Below are 22803 nucleotides of genomic sequence, written 5' to 3' on the forward strand. Positions count from 1 at the left end.
CTAGTGGACCCCCGTCTGCGTTGGATGCCGTTAGCTCTTCGGTGAACACCGTGCTCCAAACGGACCGCTACTCTGCACACCTGAAGAGCGGAGAGGACCGCATACTAAAGACGCCCCATATTTACCAATTCGATTCAGGCTGGGGGGCTGGACTGTGTGGGGGGCTGCATTTAGTCCCGTCACATCTCCACGGTGGTAGAGCCTCGGTGGTTCTAGAGTGAGTCTATCTGGACAACGTGGAATAAATATCTCACACTTCTCGTGTGTGTTTGTGAAGGGAAGGGGTGTTGGCAAACAAAAAGAAAACAAAAGAAACACGACTCTGGTCAGCACTTCTTCAGGTCGCGCCTCACGAGAGAGAGAGAGCGTGGTGGAGAGATCGCGTGATGATGAGTGTGCTCGTCGGCGGAGGGGGGCGGGGACCGGCGGCGTGTGCCGCTGTCAATCAGGCAGCTTGAAAAGGGCCGAGGGGCGGGGCTTATCTCCAAACAAAAGCTATCAATTGGCTGAGGACAACTAAGTGGCTGGGGCATCTAAAAGAAAAGAGTGAACGGGCCACAACAACACTGACTGAATTTAAGTGGATCTATCGAAGCTCACAGATTTTTTAAATTCTACTTGTATACGTAAGCCTTCCATGTTGATCCCCATCGTGCGCATCGGAGCCTGCACGTTCGTCTTCTGCCCCGGACTCAGAAGTGTGTGTGTGTGTGTGGGGGGGGGGGGGGAATTATTGCAGTGATGTGAAACTTAGGTAGGTTGTCTTGTTACTCGTCTTCGCTGTGGAGGACAAAGCTGTCAACCGGCCTTAGCAGAGCAAGGGAGGGGTTAGGGGGCGGGGTTAGGGGGCGTGTGTGTGTGTGTGTGTGTGTGTGTATTTAAGATGTGTGTGTTTGTGTGCGAGCTTGAAAAAATGGTGGGTGGTGGCGGGCGGGGCCTCTCATAGCAGCGCACATTTACGTTTCTTCTTGGGCTCTGGGGGCTCCAGAGCGGCCAATATCGCCTCGTCAAACACATTCTTTAGGCCTTTCTGTGGACACAAACACAAACACACATGCACACGCACACAGGTCAAATCAAAGGGCTTGAAGGAGCAAACTGAACGACAGCGTGAACTCAAAAATAAACTCATTCAACAAATCGGTTCATCGTTTTCCCCCTTAAATATGGTTACCATTATTATAGTCGTGTGGTAGTCCAGGGCTAAAGTGTCAACACAAATCATATAGGCAATAACAATTAGGGATGCACAATATATCGGCAATCATATCGGTATCGGCCGATGTTAGTCATTTTTTAACATATCGGTATCGGTCCAATGTTGCAATGTTAATATCGGTTATCGGTATCAGCCAAATTCTTCACATTGAGATGAAATAATGCAGTAAATCTATGATTTATGGGCTTTTACAAATGTTTTTGAAATAAAGAAATGTATAACTTTTTCAAATTCAGTGTTTACATGTGTTTTTCAGTATGTACAAAATTTTATTATCATAGAAATGTGTTTTTATACAGACCATATCGACATCGGTAAATATCGGTTATCGGCCATAACAGCAATCTTAATATCGGTTATCGGCATCGGCCAAAATATTCATATCGGTGCATCCCTAATAACAATTAATAAAAATGACAGTTCAAATCAAGGGCAAGTAAAACAAGAAAGTGGAGGAACAGGAGAACACAGGTCCAAGGACACTGTCCACACACACACACACACACACACACACACACACACACACACACAACAAGCTGGGTTTGTAAGGCAGGCCAAATAAAACAAGTCCGACTCTCAGATATCATGCACACACAGACACACACACACCCGCCCACAGCCTTAACAGTTCATCTAGGAGTGAGTTCTGTTCTGATGAGGTTGTATTGGCAGGTGATTGGATGAATCATCCGTCTATCACGGGCACGCTTCTTGCTGTCGTCACCCCTAAAGCCCGCCCATCGCTGCCTCAGAGTCTGGATGTTGATTGGTCTGAGCCACTTGGTGGTTCGGAACTTCGGATTCAAACCATTCGATCGGAGCGTGGCAAGATGGATTTGCGATGTGATCTCATGATCTCGCGTGAATCCAGCTGCTTCACAAGGGTCGTTCAGGCTGGGAACACACCTGACGACCAGTTGGACAGGCTGGGAGGAGAACACCACACTCGACGAGAAGTTGCATTTGGGGGAAAACACTTTTGTGGATTGAGGAATACCAACTACAGGCTGGACGAAGTGAAGACGCACTACCAGAGTGTGAACAACCTGGACCTGCCAAATCAACAGCCAAAAACAGCCTCACGTGCCACTACAACACAGAACCAAACAAACATGGAGGTACTTCATCCTCAAACTCTCATTGGCTTCATTGGTCCAGATCTGCGCCAGAAACTGTCACACACACATAAGATCATCTGTACAATTGCCACAAACTAGTGCCAACTCGTTTTCCGATCTTGGAAACGCTGATGCCAAATCTGATCTATAACGGGCCTGAACGTCATGCCGTAGAGGTACATGTTTCTGCTCACTTCCTGTTTGCCCTGAAAGTCATGATGCCATAGAGGTACATGTTTCTGCTCACTTCCTGTTTGCCCCTCAGCATAGCTGCTTGCAGCCAAAGAGTTGTCATGTGAGGTAAGCAGATCCCTTCCAACAGTGTTGCAGTATGCAGGAAATTAATAAGCCCAGCTCAGCATTGCTCAACTAGACTAACTAGGGGTGCACTGATCGATCGGCAAGCAATCTGTATCTGCCGATTTTTACCTCAAATATGCTTTCGCGATCGGCAATTTTTTATATAAAAAATAAATAAATATATATATATATATATATATATATATATATTTTTTATAAAAAAAAGCCCTATCACTAATCAGGCTTTCCAACGATATAAAATACAATGCCAATTGGTATTATTAAAGGGGAGAAATAATCGACCTAAAATAACATTTCCAAACTTTCTTTGGGGAGTTTATATATCGGTGATCGGTAATCGGTCGATGATCGGTTGGGCAGATATTTCCCATAGGCGATCGGCAATCGGTGGCAAAAAACGTGAAAAGTGCACCCCTAAGACTAACCCTACACATGTCATCATCTCTATGGACTGTTGACAGTGCTGGGGAAGGAAGAGAGAGAGCCAGAAAAACAAGAGCAAGTTCATTTGTCCTTTATTAATGAATTTCACAGATCAGTTTTCACACAATCAGAGAAGCGTTGTTGTTATTATCTGTACTTCCATCACAGCAGGATGTGCACCGCAGCAAATGGCACATTAGTGTCATATATAGAGAGAAGGTTGGGCCAAATCAGTCCGAAACTAGATCTCGTAGGATTTCCACTTGAAGAAAAGTCATGTGAAGCCCATCTATAAACCATACGTAGGGCTGTCACTTTTTCTTCGAAATTCAAAAGTTCGAACATAGTGGGAAAAATAACATTCGAGCTGTTAATTACCCCTTTAGGGGGGGGGGGGGGGGGGGGGCGTTAAACAAGTGCCCCTTATGGCCAGTTCAGAGAAGCAGTGGAAGCATTGAGTGGAAGCAGTTGGAGGAGGAGCAGAAGTCGGTTGTGTTGTGAAAATGCTAAGAGAAAGGAGAAACTTCACATTCTTTCCTGTTTTCAACCCAATGTGAGTAACGTTACAAGTCTTCAACCCGTGGATTCAACTCGCCCGTTTCCGTGAAGTCGCTCCAGTACATAGGCCGCTGCTGCTGTGTTTCTATCTCTCCCTAACGTCATGTCGGTGCTCCAAAACGGCCCAGCCCACACAAATCTAACGTTATCCGTCAGTCATTCTGTCCATTTTCTGCCAGCCGGTCGAATTCAACACACACGTTTGTTGGTCAGGATCTGTAATGTTAACGTCGTCATTTGTTTGCACCTTTCAAAATTGGTAGCGAGTGATAGCTAGCTACTGTTTCAGTCGCCTGCCTCTGTGCTGTACGTTGAGTGTCTAAGCCTGCTGGTGTCTGTCTAAGCCTGCTGGTGTCTGCCTCTGTGCTGTACGTTGAGTGTCTAAGCCTGCTGGTGTCTGCCTCTCATGCAGAGCTCAGCTATCTGTTGTAAATGACGTGCAGTGCAGAGGCACAGCCAAACGCTATGGCACCAAATTCATACATTATAAATTAATTGTCCGCACTGCGGGGGTTTTCATGTGTTTGAACGAATTGTCAATTGAAGTTGGTTCGAACTTGGAAAAAGTGACAGCCCTAATAAACATGTATCGATAGCATCAATATAGCTAGCTTAGAGTTAGAAGGTGCCAATATTGCCATCTCGGTACTACTGGAAGAGAGAAAAATATTAATTTGATTGGTATGTTGCCAAAACAACCAAACACCCTCTATATATGACTTTGGTACTTAACAGCCCTATTATGTAACCATAGTCAGACTCCGAGGCCTGTTTCATCATACATCAACTGTAGTACAAAAAATACATGAACATTATTTAGGAATGGAGACTGTGTTTAATTAGTGTTCAGATCAATCTGAATAACGTGGAGCCGTGTGAAGCCAGCACCCTCCCTCCAGTCCAAAACCCTCTCTCCACATCAACGACAACTACAAGAGAGAGAGGGGGAAGACGAACTCAAGCAAACAGTGGCTACAACCCCAACGACATCCTACATCCTCTAGAGGCTATCGCTCTACGTTTGGCCAGAGAGCAGATACATGAGCACTGGCCAAAAGCAGGAAGCGATACAGGGAATGGTATGATGATGACAGAGTGGTGAACTGTTAGATGAATGAAACAAAGATGATGAATCCCAAATGAGACAATACGCATGTTGACAGACCAACCAAAGCTAATGTTAGCATGGTTACAGATTAGAAAAGGCAATTAGCAAAAGTCCTTGAGGAGCAGGGAGGCCTGGTGGAGAAGACCAAAAGGAAAGCAAAGACGAGAGCTATGGCGCCCTCTCAATGCAAAGGATCAGATGGTGGTGGTGGTGGTGGGGTTGGGGTTGGTTAATTGGTTGGCTGAGATTGGTGGAGATTTAGAAAGCAGCAGAAGTGGAAAAGATGAGGAAGGTAGAGTTGTTCCGATACCAGTATTGGAAATGCCTCCGATACCGCCTAAAACGCTGGATCGGGTATTGGGGAGTAGGTGAGTCGGTAGTTTCACCCAGAAAAAAACAAAGACGTTTTCCCGGAGATCAATTCTTCTTCGGCATTCCAAAACAGTAGCCTACACAGCAAGTTGTGCTGTGTCAAAGAACAACATTGACTGCATTACTTTCTTGTGCTTCTATACTCTTTGGCTGCCCTGTCAACGACTGTCAAACTAGATAATAAAAGAAAGTTCTATGGCATTTATTCTCTATATGTATTTATTCACATTTTATAAAGGGTTTAACCTGAGCCAGGCCATACAACAATGATAGCAAGCAATCATATCACAGGCTTAGTAATATACAGCAGCTGTTAAAATAATTCTAATAATATGTACATGTATTTTTTAACGCACTGTTATCGGATCGGTATCGGCCAATGCGCAAGTTCAGGTGTCGGGATCGGTATTGGGAAGGGGTAAAAACGGTATCGGAACATCTCTAGAGGAGGTGGAGGAGAGAGAGGACTGGAAGGATAGAGAGGATTGAAGGAGGGGAGGGGAGAGAGGAGAGGAGAGGAGAGGGGGAGGAGAGATGGGGAGGGGAGGAGAGGAGGGGAGGGGAGGAGAGGAGGGGAGGGGAGGAGAGGAGGGGAGGGGAGAGAGGAGGGGAGAGGAGAGGGGGAGGAGAGATGGGGAGGGGAGGAGAGGAGGGGAGGGGAGGAGAGGAGGGGAGGGGAGAGAGGAGAGGAGAGGAGGGGAGAGGGGGAGGAGAGATGGGGAGGGGAGGAGAGGAGGGGAGGGGAGGAGAGGGGAGGAGGGGAGGAGAGGAGGGGAGGAGAGAGGAGGGGAGGAGAGGAGGGGAGGGGAGGAGAGATGGGGAGGAGAGAGGAGAGGAGAGGAAGGGAGAAGAGGGGAGGAGAGAGGAGGAGAGGGGAGAGGAGGAGGAGAGGAGGGGAGAGGAGAGGGGGAGGAGAGATGGGGAGGGGAGGAGAGGAAGGGAGAGGAGGGGAGGAGAGAGGAGGGGGAGGAGAGGAGGGGAGAGGAGATGAGAGGAGGAAAGGAGGGAAGAGGAGAGGAGGAGAGAGGAGGGGAGGAGAGGAGGGGAGAGGGGGAGGAGAATGGGAGAACAATGGCATGGAGAGGAAAGAGATGGGAGCAGAGCGACTTTAAAATATACAGCATTTCCTCTTTCTCTGCGTCTCGGGCGGCTCGAGGGCGGCTAGGATAGCTTCATCAAACACATTCTTCAGCCCTCGCTACAACGACAGAGAGAAGGAGAGAACGACAGCACAGTTAGAACAGCAACAGAGAGAAAGAGAGACACGCATCTGTGTGAAATACAGTGAGGAAGGCATGGCAGATCAAGAGTACTGAGCAGAGAGAGAGAGCGCAATAGATAACAGTGGGGAGGGAGAGAGAGAGAGAGAGAGAGCAGTAGTGAACAGTGGAGAAAGAGAGCACTACTTAATAGTGGGCTGAGGTTGAGGTGTGGATGGAGTGCTGCGATGCCGGACAGGAAACAGGAAATGACATCAGCAGCTGTGGGCAGGGGGGGGGGGGTTGGGTGGCAGGAAGGAAGGAGGGAGCAGAGCCGGGAGGGGGGTGGCTACACCTCAGCTCCATCAACACTATTGTTCTCTCCCACACCAAAGCCTGGTTGCCCAAAGCCTGGTCTGAAGCCAGTGTCATGTTGCCTCTCCCAGGCCTGAGGTTAGAACAGCATGTATAGATGCAATGTTTCAGAACCAATACAAGCACAGAGTACTTTATCGAGAAGATCAACCGTCCGATACAAGTATCAAGTACTTTTATCAAGTAGATTGACCAATATGAACACTGGTCCAGGCACTACTCAATTTACACTCATTCATGCTGTCTAGTATTAGATTAGTATTAGTATTACGGTAGTATCTAGTATTCTATTTACTGAATAGTATTTATTCATTTGATCAAACATGTATATTTACTGAATATTTATTTGTTTGATCAAATTATACACTGGCCATGGCAATACAATCCTCAACAACAACAACAACAATAATTTGTATTATTGTATTATTAATAGTAATAATAGATGCTACATGAGCTAGAGGAAATGGCATTTAGCCATGGCTCCTCTTCTAAACAACAGGTGCCACGGCATGAACGTCACAGACGGACAAATGTTTCCTCTTACTGGAAGTTTTATATTGCGGCAAAGCCATGCCATTAAAGTATGGATATCAGGGCAGCTTCTGCTGATCCCAGTATTTGGGAGCTGCACCGGTGTCAATCCTGATCCTCCAGATAGCATCGGTGCAGCTAACAGTGGGTTAGCTTAGCGTGTTGGAAGCTGATCCCAGAACTGGGCCCTGGGCCACGTTGTGCTGCTGGGACGCTCCCAGGATAACGGTGTAACAGATTGGATTAGTGGCGCTCTTTCTGGGCACTTGTGTTGGAAAGGGTCACAGCCAACACATGAGCTGACCCTCTGACTCTCTGCTCTGATCTGTTACATAGAGTCGACACACCGGCACTTCACAACCTTTTTCCACTCATGGCCCACTTGAAAATGTTCACCAATGTTCGCGGCCCAACATGTCATAAAGGGGCGTGGCCATCTGGCCTTCGGCGGGGCTTTTTTTTGGGGCACAAGGCCACATGCCAGGGCACAAAGGCTTAGAGATCTCAGGGCCAGAGGGGAGGGGCAACGGAGGCCATGGAGGGGAGGGGCAACGGAGGCCATGGACTCCGTGTAAATTCCTACCCTGCTCAGGTCACTTTTTATTTCAACGATAAAAGGAGCCGTCCATCAGCACCACACAGAAATCAGAAAGTCAAAGTGAGGGGCTGTCTGCAATAGGCTAATTCATGAATAACTTATTACAAATCAAATAGCAGTATCATTCAACAACAGAGAAACGCATTCTCATACATAATAATTGAATTTATTTTCCCTCCGAAAAATTCGTAATGTTTTGCTAAATGATTTGACGGCCCACTTGCAATACCTTTGTGGCCCACCAGCGGGCAACGGCCCATCGGTCGGGAATGGCTGGTCTAGTTAGTTTTTTATTGACAAAATATTAAAAATATTTGGGTCCAAACATTTAAAAAAAATCACAGAATTAAATAAATAACACAATACTCTACATCAGTCCAATTATATAATCACAAATACAATAGTGACATTCAATCCACTGAGACTTGCTGGCGCTCCAACTCTGCACAACCTACATGCGGCCTCGACCGGCTTCCTCAGCTGCTCTAGTACAAGAGAAGCCAGACTTCTTTCTGTAGCCTGAGTCTCACTATGGACTCAAAGCAGCAAGGTTGTCCTCAGCCATGTGCAAAAACCCTGCAGGAGATGTGCAACGCTACTGAACTCAAGAGCAGCATGCCGAACACGACAACAAACACTGTGTACAGGCTAGGACACATGTTCCCCTTTCCTCCACTTTCTGGGTTCTTGCCATTAGAAATGCGTGACATATGCACGTCCCAGAGTGTGTGGGGATGTGCGAGTCTGCGTAGATCTTACCTGCGTCAGGGCCGAGCACTCCACGTATTTGACGGCCTTGAGGTCCCTGGCCAGTTTCTCCGCGGTCTCGGGAGTGATGGGCTTCTGCTTGTTCTTGGCCAGTTTCTCTATGGTGGACGGGTCGTCCCGTAGATCGATCTGGGTGCCGACCAGCAGGAAGGGCGTCTTTGGACAGTGGTGGGTGATCTCTGGTACCCACTGAGAACACACGTGGCAAAAACAGATGTTAACTTCACGCACCGCATCGGAAGTGTTTGTGAGAGGGCGATCGCCAGTTATGTTTCGTCTAACCGTCAATCGGAATTGATCGACATATTAAAATGTTGCAACGAATCATAAGCAGCTGGGTTGAAGTGAAGAACTGGGCTTCCCTTAGGTCAGAGAAGACATGCACCAGAACAATTAGTCTTCCAGAATGTAATAGTATTGGGTAAGCTGTTCTTTGGTGTCCGCGAATCTTGGGTCATTTTTCATGCTTTCATCTGAAGTTGAAAACGAAGAAAAAGGCACTTGGCAATAATATTCTACCGTACCGACTAATGGTTATATAAACACAGGGACAGAGACATACATGGGATTTCTGGGAGGTTACAACAACATTATTTCAATACACTGTAATCCACATAAAGTACTTGGAGGGAAACGAGTAACTACTGATCGACAACTGATGAAATTCTGCAATGTTTTTTGTAGCAACCGATAAATAACATTCACATTATTATATTAAGCAGCGGTGATCTCCGCAGATTAATAGTTATATATGTATGAACATTGCTGAAATCATCGCCCCAGAAAATCCACAACGGAGCATCCATAAGGTGAGTACTATCCATAGGGTGAGTAGTATACATAGGGTGAGTAGTGGGAGGAGCATCCATAGGGTGAGGAGTGGGAGGAGCATCCATAGGGTGAGTAGTATCCATAGGGTGAGTAGTGGGAGGAGCATCCATAGGGTGAGGAGTGGGAGGAGCATCCATAGGGTGAGTAGTGGGAGGAGCATCCATAGGGTGAGTAGTGGGAGGAAAAAGGAGGAGAGACTTGCCTTTTCTTTGACGTTTTCAAAGGAGGAGGGGGACACGACGGAGAAACAGACGAGGAACACATCTGTCTGGGGATAACTCAGAGGTCGTAACCTGTCGTAGTCCTCCTGACCTGGAGGAACCACACAAAAACACACACGCACAATGTCATTGACAATGCAGGTACCGGTACTGACGCTGTCAGGAATGCAGTAGGTCTCTGTGAGCAGAGAGAGGCAGAGCACCAGAACCACAGGACACACCTCAATCTAAAACCAAACATGTCCTACTTTCACAAACGTCCATGCAGAGGAAGACAGCTGATCTAAGGTGGTTCCCCTCTACCTCCCCATCAAGCAACCCAATACTGTGTCTTCCGTTCGACTGCTTAGAGACAACTGTTTATTGACAAGTATGTATTGACTGACATTTCCCCTCGACCAGGACCCGCAATTGAGTGACTGATTAGATGTCCTGGATGAACAGCACTGAGCAAGTGTAAAGACGTACCTGCAGTATCAAACAAGCCCAGAGTGTAGGGCTCCCCTCCGATCATTACAGTTACAGCATAGTTATCAAACACCTACAACAGAGAGACAGAGACAGGTGGTCAGGCACAAACACAAACTGTAACAGAGCTGACATCAAACAAAACATCAAGACATCTTTGGCTTCGACCACATGATATTTGAAGGCCTATGTCAAAAGGTGACCCATATTTTACACTGAAGCCATCGTATGGTTGTATCCACTTACTATCATTAAATTCACAAACTTTCAAGAATTTCATACAATTCCGATATACACAACGTCCCGATTTCGATACGATTCAATATATTTAAGTTACGATACCAATTTGACTTGGATATGAAACCCTCTAATCTGGTGCATTATTGAAAATATTCATGTTTATTTACAGATGTTTACGGGATCTCGATCTCAAACCATGCGAGTCTAACGGGGTTAAAGCGTCAAGCGTCCACAGGAAAAGGCATTATATTAAAAGATCGAGATTGGAATTCATGAATTGATATCAATTCCTTCAAATAAATATCGCTATATATATATATATATATATATATATATGTTTTTTTTAACCCAGCCCTAATTTCAAGGAACCGTGGGAACTCTGGAGAAAGGAAGCTCCACAGGTGGACCACATCATGACCAGGGTCCATATCTGATAACAAGAGGCCAATATTGACCCGACAGGCAAACTGTATTGGTTGTGGCACTTACCGTTGGGACATATTCGGAGGGGAACTTGTTTGTGGTGTACGAGATGAGCAGACAGGTTTTACCCACTGCTCCATCCCCGACCACAACACACTTGATGGTCTGCATAGCTGGCTTTGACTGTCCTCACTACTCATTCAAGATCTGGAACAGAGGCAGAGAGGGGAACGAAGAAGGGAATGTTTCATTAGTGATGGTCAACCACTGACCCCCCCCCCCCCCCCCCCCCCAGTCCCAGTGATGTCATTTGTGCCTGAATGACATCACCGGTCCACAACTTAACTCAAATCAACTCTCAATAACTGTCAAACTAAATGAATGCCTGCTAAAGTGTTTACATTTCTCGGATAAACTAGTCATTTTGTAATGATACAAAGCTGGTTGAAAATCGGCGGAGTGTTCCTTTAAGATCAGTGTACCGGTAGGTAATTTAAAAAATATTTTGGAGGCAAATTTTGCCCCCGCTGTCTTAAAGAAAATCACACCCAGGTGTTGAGGTAAGTGGTGCAGGTGTGCAGCAGGTCGCACCCTGCCTTCTCCTCCACCCCCTCTCCCCTCTCCGACACTGTGTGCGCACGCCCATACCGTCTATGTGAAAGTAGTCACAAAATACCCAACCCAAAGTTAGACTAATTTGTGAATATCTTCATTTAAGGTGGATACAAAGGATCACTCGAATGTTGAAACACACATTTCAAAACTTGATATTTGCAAAGACTGACCCCCCTCTCCGACACTGTGTGCGTGCGCGTTTTGACACGCCCACACGTCTGTTAGAATAGTCGCAAGAAGATACCCAACCAAAAGTTACACAAATTTGTGAATATTTTCCTTTAATGTCGAGACAAAGGATCACTGCGTGACTGCATCGGGATGTTGAAACACGCATTTCGAAATTCGATAATTGCAAAGGTTCTCTCCCCTCTCTCAGAATTGCACACACACACCCTTCCTTGTCACCTCGAGGTAGTCTCCCCCAAATCTCGCCACACACTTGTTTGTGTATCGTTCCGAATTTGTTTTAAATAAAATATTGAAAAAAGAAAAGGGTACTTATATTTGATCGTACCGAATAGTATTCAATGACTCTTTTCCAGTGTGTGGGAGTTTTAGTCTGAGTGAATGAGAGCAGTGCACTCTTGGCTGACATGATGGCTCTGACTGAGCTAGCAACGACAGGATGCTTTTGCATTTAGATGGTTACACATAGCCGCCCACGTAGTTTAAGATAGCACATTATTGCACTCGTTGAAATTGGAGGCAATCCATCATATTTTCCTTCATTGAGAGAACAGCGTTCTCCTCCCTCCAGCAGACAGTGGGTGACTGTGGCTTTAAGCTGGAGCATAACGTCATCCATTTAGTTGTGCTGCAAAGCACAAGTGGACCAGTTCCTGCCCATCACCAGTATAGGATCATTTCCCCTACCAAAAAACTTCATGGGTAAAATCTAAAATCTATGCCTATAATACCACTACTATACATCTTGTGGCATTATGTGACATGCACAATGCACATTACAACATACTGTACTAAGACACCAAATGGCCTGTCCTGGGGAAACAAGATAAATGTATGCAAGATTAACCCATTGATACCTGATGCAGCATTTGTGTGTGTATCCCTTTAAGACCGCGAACCGCGTTAACGCGGTTCGCGGTCTTAAAGGGATACACACACAAATGAGGGATATACACGCAAATGCTGCATCAGGTATCAATGGGTTAAGGCAATAAAGACCTAGATAAGAAGTAGAGCGCGCACCTCCACTCAAAAGAGCAGGTGCTGGACAAAGGAAACACAAAGCAATATAAAGCAGAGTCCGCACACTGCAGGGTAAAGAGGTCTCCCTTCCCAGTAGATTTATTTTGACGTTTCGGTCTGAAGAAGAAGAAGAAGGTCGTGAGACTCTACTTTTTAATAAAAACCTATCTGCACATTCTGTCACACACTGTCTGACAAGCTCAGCTCCCAGTGAGAGAGCACAGTATGTCTATCAACTATTGGCCAGCAGCCGAACACCATCCATCTGCCTTGCCTGTCCAACATGCTCCTCTGAGCTGGAGACAGGTTGGTTTGTGAGAACATCCACCGTAAGACAGACTGGGTGTATGTGGAGCACAGTGAGCCAACGTTTCTCCTCCAGAAGTTATGATATGTCTGCACTAAGCCTCTGCAGAGCTCTGCAGCACTGAGGGGTGAGAGGACAGGAGTACACTGTACACTGCTATACACAAAGCTGTAGCATCTAAACTTCTCTTTCGCTACTACCTGGATGGTTAATTAACCTAATTTTAGGATTAATATCAAAAGGTTAAGCTAACTTCTAACTTCAGACTCAATTCATCCTATAATTTGGAACTGCTAGTGTAAGATTTAGTGCAGAAAACATCCTTGAAACTGGTAGGGTGACATTTCATTAAAGGTTCCTACACACACACAGACTTTAGTTAACCAAAGACCTTATTTTATACATTTAAGTGAAATCCCCATTCTAAAAGCCCATTCACTTTTCCCCTGAAGATCCAACTTCCGGACTCATTTGCAGTGCTCTATAACAGTTGGGTTTAGGCAACAAAAGCAACTTGGTTGGGGTTAGTGTTGTGGTTTGGGTTGGGATTCAAACCAGATCTCTCGTGACAATAAAGTTACAAGTCTGGGACGCTGTGATGCTACAGATCCACCACTCCCACCCCTTCTCCCAAGTGCGACCTACTTAAACCTCAGACTGTTATTATGTTTAAGACCGCTGGGGCTGAGGGTCGCTGCAAGGCGACCTCCAGACGGTCCTCCTCCTGCAAATGTAGTTGTGAAAGGATAATGATGCCGAGGGGGGTGTGACAAATCAGTGTTTTTTTGACGCCCTGGGAGTGAGACTGGGTTGGGAATACAACTAGATATTTATTATGTAAATAAATTGTTTTAAAATCCAACTGTTATCATGTATGTTATGTTACATTGGCATGAGTATGTGTGTGTGGCCCTGCATGCATTATGTTGTAACAAGTGTTGTGTGACAATAAAGTCAGGTTTGTCCACCCGGTTCATCTTCTGTTAGCGGCCGTTCTCGCCGCCGTTCAAACAACCATTTTTTTTACAAGTCCCCAGATGATTGGTAGGCACAGATCTCCAATTGTCTGGGCTGAGACTAGTATTAGGCTAATTATTCTGACCAGTCAAAAATAACTGTCTTTTTTCTTCTTTTAAACCAGCCTTTGACAGGCAAACCAAAATATATATTTTTTTAAATCCATCCGCCATTGTAGCCAATGGAGTAAAAGGTTAGTTTCCTTGTCTTGTGGCCAATCTAATCTCTCCATACAACAGCAGAGGAATCGTACAGTGCTGCAGGCTCAATGTATTTATTGTGTGACTGACCAACACTTCAACAAGCTGAATCCTCAAATAGAGGCAAATGGATCTGAACACACACTTCCAATAGCAGCCAGACACTTCAGTAAGCTGATGCACATGGGTGACAAAGGCTGGCTAGCTTAGTACAGCTGGAATAATGCCTTCAGATTTAATCCACTAATTAGTGTTTGTAGGCCAGCTAGCACTCTGAAGGAAGGCCAGTGAAAGCAACTGAGATTCACTTTAAAAGGGTGACAGATGCACAGAATACAAAGCTCCTAATATGAAATATGAAATATGTGTTTTTACTTAAAAGTGTATAGCTCGAATACCCACTAGGATCAACACAGCACTGTATTGTTACACAGACGTGTTTACCAATTTAAAATGTCTCGTTGATTGGTCACAGCTTAACTGAAACCTTACTTCCAGGCCCAAATTCAACCAAGGAATGGTCAAAATTGGAAAAATGGCCATCTAATTTCGAACTGACACACAGATCCAGTGTGAAACATATCACTAACACAAACATATCTCAGGTCATCATAGAATGAAGAGATTGGTTTTCAACACAAGACTTTCTTCGTGTTTTAGATGATGTGTCTAGATTAGCAATGACACGATTTGTGGGGGGCAATGTGATAATATATTAAACGGTTCATACTAGTAGCTACCCAAACAACAAGAAACACACAGTTACCACACGATACCGGATAGACAGACTATTTTCACAACCTACAATTAGCTAGCGTTGCCTAGCATTAACGTTTAGCTGCTAAATTTCGACCACATCGGCCTCTGGCTTGCCTAGAGTACTTACTCGCCGTGACTACTATGGTACTAAGCTAATTGCCTGCTGCCTGTTGTTGTAACTAACTATAATATCTCGCTATACAGTTAGAAGTTCAATGTTGTGGACCTCGGCCTTAGCACAGAAACATCAGCTGTAACATTAACGCTACAGCTAATAGGCATAGGGTCAGGGCCTGGCTTTGATTGCAAAAATGGCTAACGCTAGCTAGCCAACTAGTAGCAGCTAATATGTCCTGCTTGCATTAGTTTGGAGGCGAAGTCCTGCCAAATTAAATCGCCGACAAATAAATGATCCGATCTTAAGCTCGACAGGCCCAGTTTATTTTTAGGAGCCGGTCTAAAAAAGTAAAGTGTGTCAGTCTTCTTTTCTAGTTGCTGTCCTCCCCTAGTTAGCTTGCTAGCTAGCTGAGCTAACCTGAGCGGATGCTGTTGCTGAATAACAAAAAAAAACACAATTATAACCCGCGTTGAAGAAATGTACAGCCTACATGTTAATCACAATAGTCCCAAGTAGTAATACAATTGCATTATTCAAGGATAAATCACGAACAATAAGGAAAATACATGTTTTTTCTTCATACCGTATCCTCTATTTGTGTCTCTGCGCCGGGCGTTGGCAGCTCCGCGCTAGGGGGCTTCCTAGTCAGCAGAACAGGGACACGTTGCGTTGGGTAGTACGTTTAATCAAATTTATTAAAATAGCTTATTTTTTTAGTATCTTTTCGTCTTCAAGCATGGGAAAACTTGATATATTACACGTGTAATAACATATTGGATAATATTAAAGTAAAAAAAACTGTGATCACGCACAACTTTTTCCGTTGTTTCGCAAACATTCATAATGGGGAAGTACAGTGAGATCAAATGACAAACTATCATTACAAACTATACTAAGTCTGAATCCGAATTCCTAACCCCCAGTCCCAGAGCATGTTTTTGTCCTTAATTTAAAAGCTAAGGGGTGACTGAAATTCCCTAATCTCCAAATTCAATGCAGTGCTCTCTCACATTTTAGCTTTATTTTACTTTCATTGTGCCAAATATTCACTAAGCATGGCAACGCTATGTAGGCCAGGAATGGGTCCCATCATACTGCACAAACAAGGAGACACATTTTCTTCCCACTTTGTCCAGTTATGTTTGCAGCTTGGAGTTTGACCTACATACAGATTAATGCAATAATAAGTGTCTGCCACTAGATGGCAGTAGAGGTTAATATAGAATAGAAAGTCAGGTTGCAAGCACACTCAAAAAATATTAAAAACTCACTGGGTGCAAGGCAAGCACGAATATTGGACAAGAGAAAAGCCAGCACTCCAAATGTCTTTTTTGTTGATTTATTTCCTCCTCAATACACCTGGGCAGCAGCAACGAACGTTTCAGTCAGAGACCTTCCTCAGCGTTGTGCTGTGTCAGGCAAAAAAAGACAGCTATATACAGTCATGCCGGAAGTACAATCAATTAGGAAAATAAAATAAAACATTTTGTAATGTGCCTTGTCCCGAGTAGAGGCAAGGAACTATTTAGTAATACATTGAAAATAATACATTTAGAATAATACATAGAAAAGTTAAAAGTATTGTAAAAAGACCTCCAAACGGAAGTGCTTCACAATAAGGCTCTGTATATAATGAGCATGATTATACCAGAACTTACAACGGGGGCTCTAGTGACAAGCTACTGTAAGAGGTTGGCTAGCCACACATGGAGCAAACAGGCACAGGGGTCCCAATGTTCTCAGCACAATCGCAACCACATACTTAAGAATACACCAATAGAGAACAAGAAAAAATATTAAAGAAAACAGCTAAGAACCCAGCTAGCAATCTGCCGCTGCCGCTAGTGGCCCGTGGTCGCATTTTGAGCGGCCGGGCGGCGGTGGCATTCCTTCAGCGGCCATCCGGCGGCCCACTGGAGGATGCCGCTACCTTCACTCTGGCGGAATGCCGCTGGAGGGCTAGCAGCGGCAGGCCGTCGGCAAGCCGCCAAGAATTTTCCCTCTCTAAGTACCACATCAGCGCTGGAGGGGCGCTGGTGTCTGGCCGTCGGCAGATAGGCCAAGATACTCCATCCATTAAACTGCATTCATAAGCATTATGAAACTATAGCTCTAATTTGAAACGATGGGCTAAGTTCTGTTCTCTTTTGTTTGAAAGAGACTATTTAATGGATTTCTGTTTTTATTAGGCTACACAAAGGCAAAAATACCTTCACAGCATTCGAAAATGAACTTAGCAAGATTTTCCAAAGCTCTATAGGCCTATGGATGAAAAACACAAATGCCCAAAAATTATACATTGTATTTGAGAAGTTTATTGTAGCCTATTTAATTTCTGTAGTAATTGTTTTGTCCGTGCAGCATTTACTTTTTATTTATGTTGTTCTCTCAAATTTTTGGGTTAGTCTTTGAATTAAAAAACATAGTGGACAAACATTTCTAATCACCTGTGTTGGAATGTTCTTTGAATACCAGAAATCAAAATCAATAGCTTATAAATTCACTTTATTGAATTGTTCACGCCTGAGTCGTAAACCAGAGCAAATTAAAATACAACCGGATGGATGTTGGACTTTGAATGGTTTTGAATGACCAAGCAAAGTGGTCTATAGCTTATGTGCTTGATAGTGCATCCATGGCCTAGCCACTTGACTTGATGTCTAGTGCAGTGGTTCTCAAACTTTAAACTGACACAAATTAGACAACGGAGCCTCATTTGATAATATTTTGTCCCAACTGATATGATTTTTAGCTTTTGTGACTACCCTCCCATGTGTGGTCGTCACAATGTTTTATAATATAAAGTGTATGAAACCCATGACCAAAATACTCATGCATTCTGTCATTGTGTTACTTATCTTTGGAATTCTTCTGAAAATGAATTACTTTTTTTGCTGGGTATACCCCTGGAAGCCCCTCAAGGACCCCTGGGGGTACCTGGACCCCACTTTGAGAACCTCTGTAGATTTTTTTTAATCAAAAAGCTCATTTCTGGCAGTTTGTAAGTAAATAAATAAATAAATAAAATTACTGTAATTAAAAAAAAAAATCCATTGTTCTCAGGTGGGACAAGGCCCAAAATGATCACTGTAAGCAGAGTATTGATCACTATAAGCAAATTATTCATAACAGCATGGAATAATTCAGGACCAAGGTTTTTGATCAATATAAGCAGTTGATCACTATAAGTATGTATATATATATATATACACACACAGATCCTTTCCCAAAAATTTGAATATCATGGAAAGTTTTCTTCCATAATTCCTTTCAAAAAGTGAAACTTTCATAGATTATAGATTCATTACACACAAAGTGAAATATTTCTAGCCTTTATTTGTTTCATTTTTCATAATTTTGGCCTACAGCTCCAGAAGACCCCCAATACAGTATTTCAAGAAAGTATTATAGTGTGAAGAAAATCAGCAGTTACTTCTCAGTTATGACTGACTCCAGCCTCAGTCCACTCCCTCTGAATCTCTGCCAAATTTTTTGAATCGTCTTTGCTTGACAATCCGCTGAAGTCCACGGTTATCCATGTTATTTCCATGATATTCAATTTTTTTTAAAGGATCTGTATGTGTGTGTGTGTGTGTGTGTGTGTGTGTGTGTGTGTGTGTGTGTGTGTGTGTGTGTGTGTGTGTGTGTGTGTACACAAAGGGGAAAAAATCATTTTAGGAGTAGAATGTGAATCTGTATGAATTTTGCAATACAGATGTGGAGACAAAAGATCACTTTTTTCCCCTGCAAAATTACTTATAATTGGCCTAATTTTAATTTATGGATAATCTAGCATTGATGCATTTCTACTTGAACATGTCAAATTTGGAATGTTTATAGAAGATAGCAACATATTTTTGGCAAAATATTGTATAGGCCTACACAAAATTTAAGGCACAACAGGGCTGTGTCTACCCAGTTGTAGCCTAATTTAACCTCTGGAACAATTGTTTTGTCCCTGGAATATAAATAAATAAATAAATAAATAAATAAATAAATAAATAAATAAATAAATAAATAAATAAAGTGCAAATAATAATAGGTAGATGTCCAAGAAGAATAAACGTGGGTCATTTATTCACTGGGTATGCAGTGTTATATTTTTCAGCCAGATGCAGGATGATGGCTCTCTCTCTCTCTCTCTCTCTCTCTCTCTCTCTCTCTCTCTCTCTCTCTCTCTCTCTCTCTCTCTCTCTCTCTCTCTCTCTCTCTCTCTCTCTCTCTCTCTACTTTATTACACTGGTCAGGTCTGCACTGCAGTCTATATATCCCCCCCCCCCATGTCTCATCTGTATCCATTTGTCTGATGTTGTTTTTGTGTGTGTAATGTTAACAGTTTGAAATAAAGATTATTGGGAGGGAGGGGGGGGGGGGGGGTTGAGAGTGACGATGGGAAGTGAAGAATTTTGGCACTTTTGCGTTGCCGTAGTGTGACGTTGTGTCTGCGTCCAGGCCATTGAGGCTACGTGTGTCCTGGCGCCATTTTATGAATGGGATTTCAGGAAGCAAACATGCGCCGAGTACTGATAGCAACAATCTTTGAAAAAGTCGTTTTAAACCATGACTTGTCTTCACCTATCTACAAAACACAGGACTGATTATAAAAGCGATATACGGACAATAACAGACCGGTTGGTGGCGATCATCCGCTGCCTTCTTGCAACTTCATCACAAGAAAAACAAGACGTGCACGACAACAAAGAACACTGAAAACTTCGGGGCTCTTTGAAAAGCAGATCGGTAAGAATATTTAACGCTATATTTGTAAATCCTATTGTGCTCTGCTGCGATCTTACCATTAGCCATTTCGCTGGTTAGGCAGATAACAACAAGTTAGATGGCTAATAGTTAAATGTCGTTGTGTAGTCAGCTTTTTGTGTTACACATAGGCCTACAAGTAGCAGAGGCTAGCGTTAGCCACTCTACCCAGTGAAGAAATGCATGGGCCATCTACATCTTGTTAAAAACCTTCCACGTTTCTTGGAGTAAAACGTAAAAAGGCATCGGTTGCAAACATCTATTTTGTGCTCATTCTGGATATATCAATACACCATTAACGGTGTTATTCGGCCGTTTAACGTTAACGTACATAATTCCGTTTGCTTTCGCGGCTATAAACAGACAATTGATTAAACTAACGTTACAGAGTACAGCCCATTGTTAGTGTGTTGCTGCTCACGTTAATTTACTGCGTGCATATTCTTCTGTTTGCGTGCACGGCCATGTAAGATGAGATCAAAACTAACGTTACAGACCGTTACAGTCTGTGACTGTTAGTCTGTAAATCGTTTGTATTATTTATTTCCTTTTACCCCCACACTGATGCAAGCTCTATTTTGGACCAAACAGGCTTGAGATGAGCCATATGAAGCTGCTAGAGTCCAGCAGCTGCATAAATACAAAAATGTGAAATTATTATCGCTTATCGGACAAGAGAAGCAGATATTTGTCTGTTATAGGTATCAGCTCAAAAATCCCTCCTAGCAGCATCATAAAAGGCATTCAAATAGCTATTTTATTTTTCTAATGTAGCTCCCTTTGTTTGTTTCAGGTTGGGCCAATGGACAGCTTTGTCAGAGACACATTGGCGGAGTGGCAACTTCAAGACCTCGTAGATAGTTTTAAAGGTAAGGTTTCTATTTTATTTTTTATAAATATTCTTATGGAAAATTATTATTTCTTTAGCCGTAGCTTGGCCTCGCCTGCCCTATTGGCACGCCCGTGTGTGTGTGTGTTGCTCTCACTAAATATTATTGCATCAGTGATGTCACAATGCCTCCATGTGTAGGTGTGTGTGTGCCCCCCGCCCCCCTTTTTGTTTTAATACATATAAAATTGTACTTCAACAAACTGTAATGACTAGTCTTCATGTCCTCAATCTTTCTTGTTCACCTCTCGTCCATCTCTCTCCGCTGCATAGCTGGGTTTCGGAGGAGCCGGCCTTGTCCACCACGTGCAACGCCGTCAAAGAGAAAAAGACCTGTGACTCCCTCTGCCTGCAAGTGTTCTCGAGTCCAGGAGTCCAAGTCCAGGACTCGTGACTCGACTCGAGGCACTCGTGACTCGGACTTGGCTATCCGCCTCTTCAATGAGACCCGAAAGCCTCCACAAGCCCATGCCCCCCATGGACTTATCCCACAGACACTTGAAGACACTTGACATCTTTCATATGGACATTATTATCCCACGGCCATGGACACAACCATTACACATCACTTAAGGACTTACTGGGCATTTTATGGACTTATTACACGCCACGGACATTTACATGGACTCCACTATGTCACTTTCAAGGTCTGTTACTTTGCACTTTAATGCAAATTAATTTGAAAATTGCCTTTCTGTCTGCCTGATTTGTATTGCTGCGCTGCATACTGCACAAAGACAAATTCCTCATTTGTAACATGTTCATTATGGCTATTAAGTAAGCTTGAATCTTGAGACTATTGTTTATTTATATACTAGACTCCCCCTGCTAGTATTGACTTACAATCATTACAGTCCTTGATAATTACCCACCTATAATAACACACAATTTTATATAAAATTTACTTTTTGGAACACGGTGGAAAAGGAATATCTATGATGTGCTGCTGTGCGTGACTTTATGCCTGTTTTCTATTTGTATCTTTATGACTGTTTTATTTGACTATTGCACTATTTAAGGCAGATTTTGCTTTGCTTTGTTTTTTTTTATACATTATTTTTGGCTTGATGTGTTTTTTTTAATATATAGCCTACATAATATGCAACATATAGCTACAGAGTTGTCAAGTTTTTTGCTATTTGCAATGCACAGTTGTCAAATCATCATCCTTTGATTGATTTCTTATGTCCATAAATAAAATAACAAAAAGTTCACGGATCTGTTCTCCTTTAAATTATTATTGTTGTATGAATACTCACATGTTATCATTTAAATCATTGTAATTATGTGCATTATTGAAGTGGTTCTCAACCTTTTTTAACCAAATAGGCTACCTCAGAAATTACCACCATATTTAAGTATGAGAGGAAGGGAGCCCTGCCAGTGGAGAAGCACTGCATGCATGCATTAGCATAACAATGTATATGGGGGCTGGGAGGTGCAATACCAGCGGCATGCCATCAGCGTGCCGTGCAAGGGCCGCTGGCTGTGTACGCTGGTGCCGCCAGCGGACCGCCAGCGAGCCACCCCGGCGGACCGCTGTTTCACCGACTAGCACGACCGCAGCGGAGCCGCTGCGGCTGCCGACGGTGGCCCGCCGAATTGGTCTCCGGCTTGCCGCCGGCGGCCCGCCCATGATCTGCTAGCTGGGAAGTAGCTCCTCGTTTAGGCCTTTAGGGTGTTCTGTGTGTAGGGCATGAATCCAAAATGCCTCCCTTTGTAGTAAGGCCCTGTCTCTGTCACCGCCCCTCTTTAAGGGACCAACAGACTCAATCCCCTGGAACCTAAGAGAACACACATCGTGTCCAAATGAATTAAAATGTCTGGCTACAGACGACTTTTCCTCTTTATTTCTAATATTGCTTTTATGTTCAGAAATGCGAACTTTAAGTTCTCTCGTGGTTTTCCCCACATAACAAAGGCCACAGGGACATTTCAAAAGATACACCACAAATTTAGTTTTACAGGAAATCCTACTTTTGATCAATAATTTCTTCCCTGAGTGTGGGTGTAAAAAGGTAGCACCCTTAATCATAGCGTTACAGTGAATACAATTGGAACAAGGAAAATTACCATTAGGCAAATTAGATAAAAAATGGAGGGGGGGTGTGTAGCAGTCCGCTTTAACTAGTACATCTCTCAGATTTTTAGCTCG

At 43.7% G+C, this 22803-nt stretch overlaps 1 protein-coding gene and 1 long non-coding RNA gene across 2 annotated transcripts in view; one reads left to right on the top strand and one right to left on the bottom strand.

Moving 5' to 3' along the window:
- The window catches only part of cdc42 (cell division cycle 42), a 16544-nt gene extending 899 nt beyond the window's left edge, over nucleotides 1-15645 (bottom strand). The window contains exons 1-6 of the mRNA XM_083660894.1: nucleotides 15585-15645; nucleotides 10840-10980; nucleotides 10111-10183; nucleotides 9624-9733; nucleotides 8582-8779; nucleotides 1-1030 (exon numbers count right to left, since the gene is read on the bottom strand). The exon at nucleotides 1-1030 is cut by the window's left edge and continues 899 nt beyond it. Of these exons, the coding sequence (XP_083517020.1) occupies nucleotides 941-1030; nucleotides 8582-8779; nucleotides 9624-9733; nucleotides 10111-10183; nucleotides 10840-10944 (576 nt within the window). The 5' untranslated portion in view covers nucleotides 10945-10980; nucleotides 15585-15645 and the 3' untranslated portion in view covers nucleotides 1-940. The remainder of the gene's footprint in view (nucleotides 1031-8581; nucleotides 8780-9623; nucleotides 9734-10110; nucleotides 10184-10839; nucleotides 10981-15584) is intronic.
- A 3860-nt stretch (nucleotides 15646-19505) lies between these two features.
- On the top strand, nucleotides 19506-21832 carry LOC310798386. Its single transcript, XR_014553769.1, has 3 exons — nucleotides 19506-19741; nucleotides 20553-20628; nucleotides 20922-21832. It is a non-coding gene; the product is annotated as an uncharacterized lncRNA (long non-coding RNA).
- The last annotated feature ends 971 nt before the right edge of the window (nucleotides 21833-22803 follow it).

This window comes from Poromitra crassiceps, assembly GCF_964638095.1.
Source record: "Poromitra crassiceps genome assembly, chromosome: 25".
Taxonomy (NCBI): Eukaryota; Metazoa; Chordata; class Actinopteri; order Beryciformes; family Melamphaidae; genus Poromitra; species Poromitra crassiceps.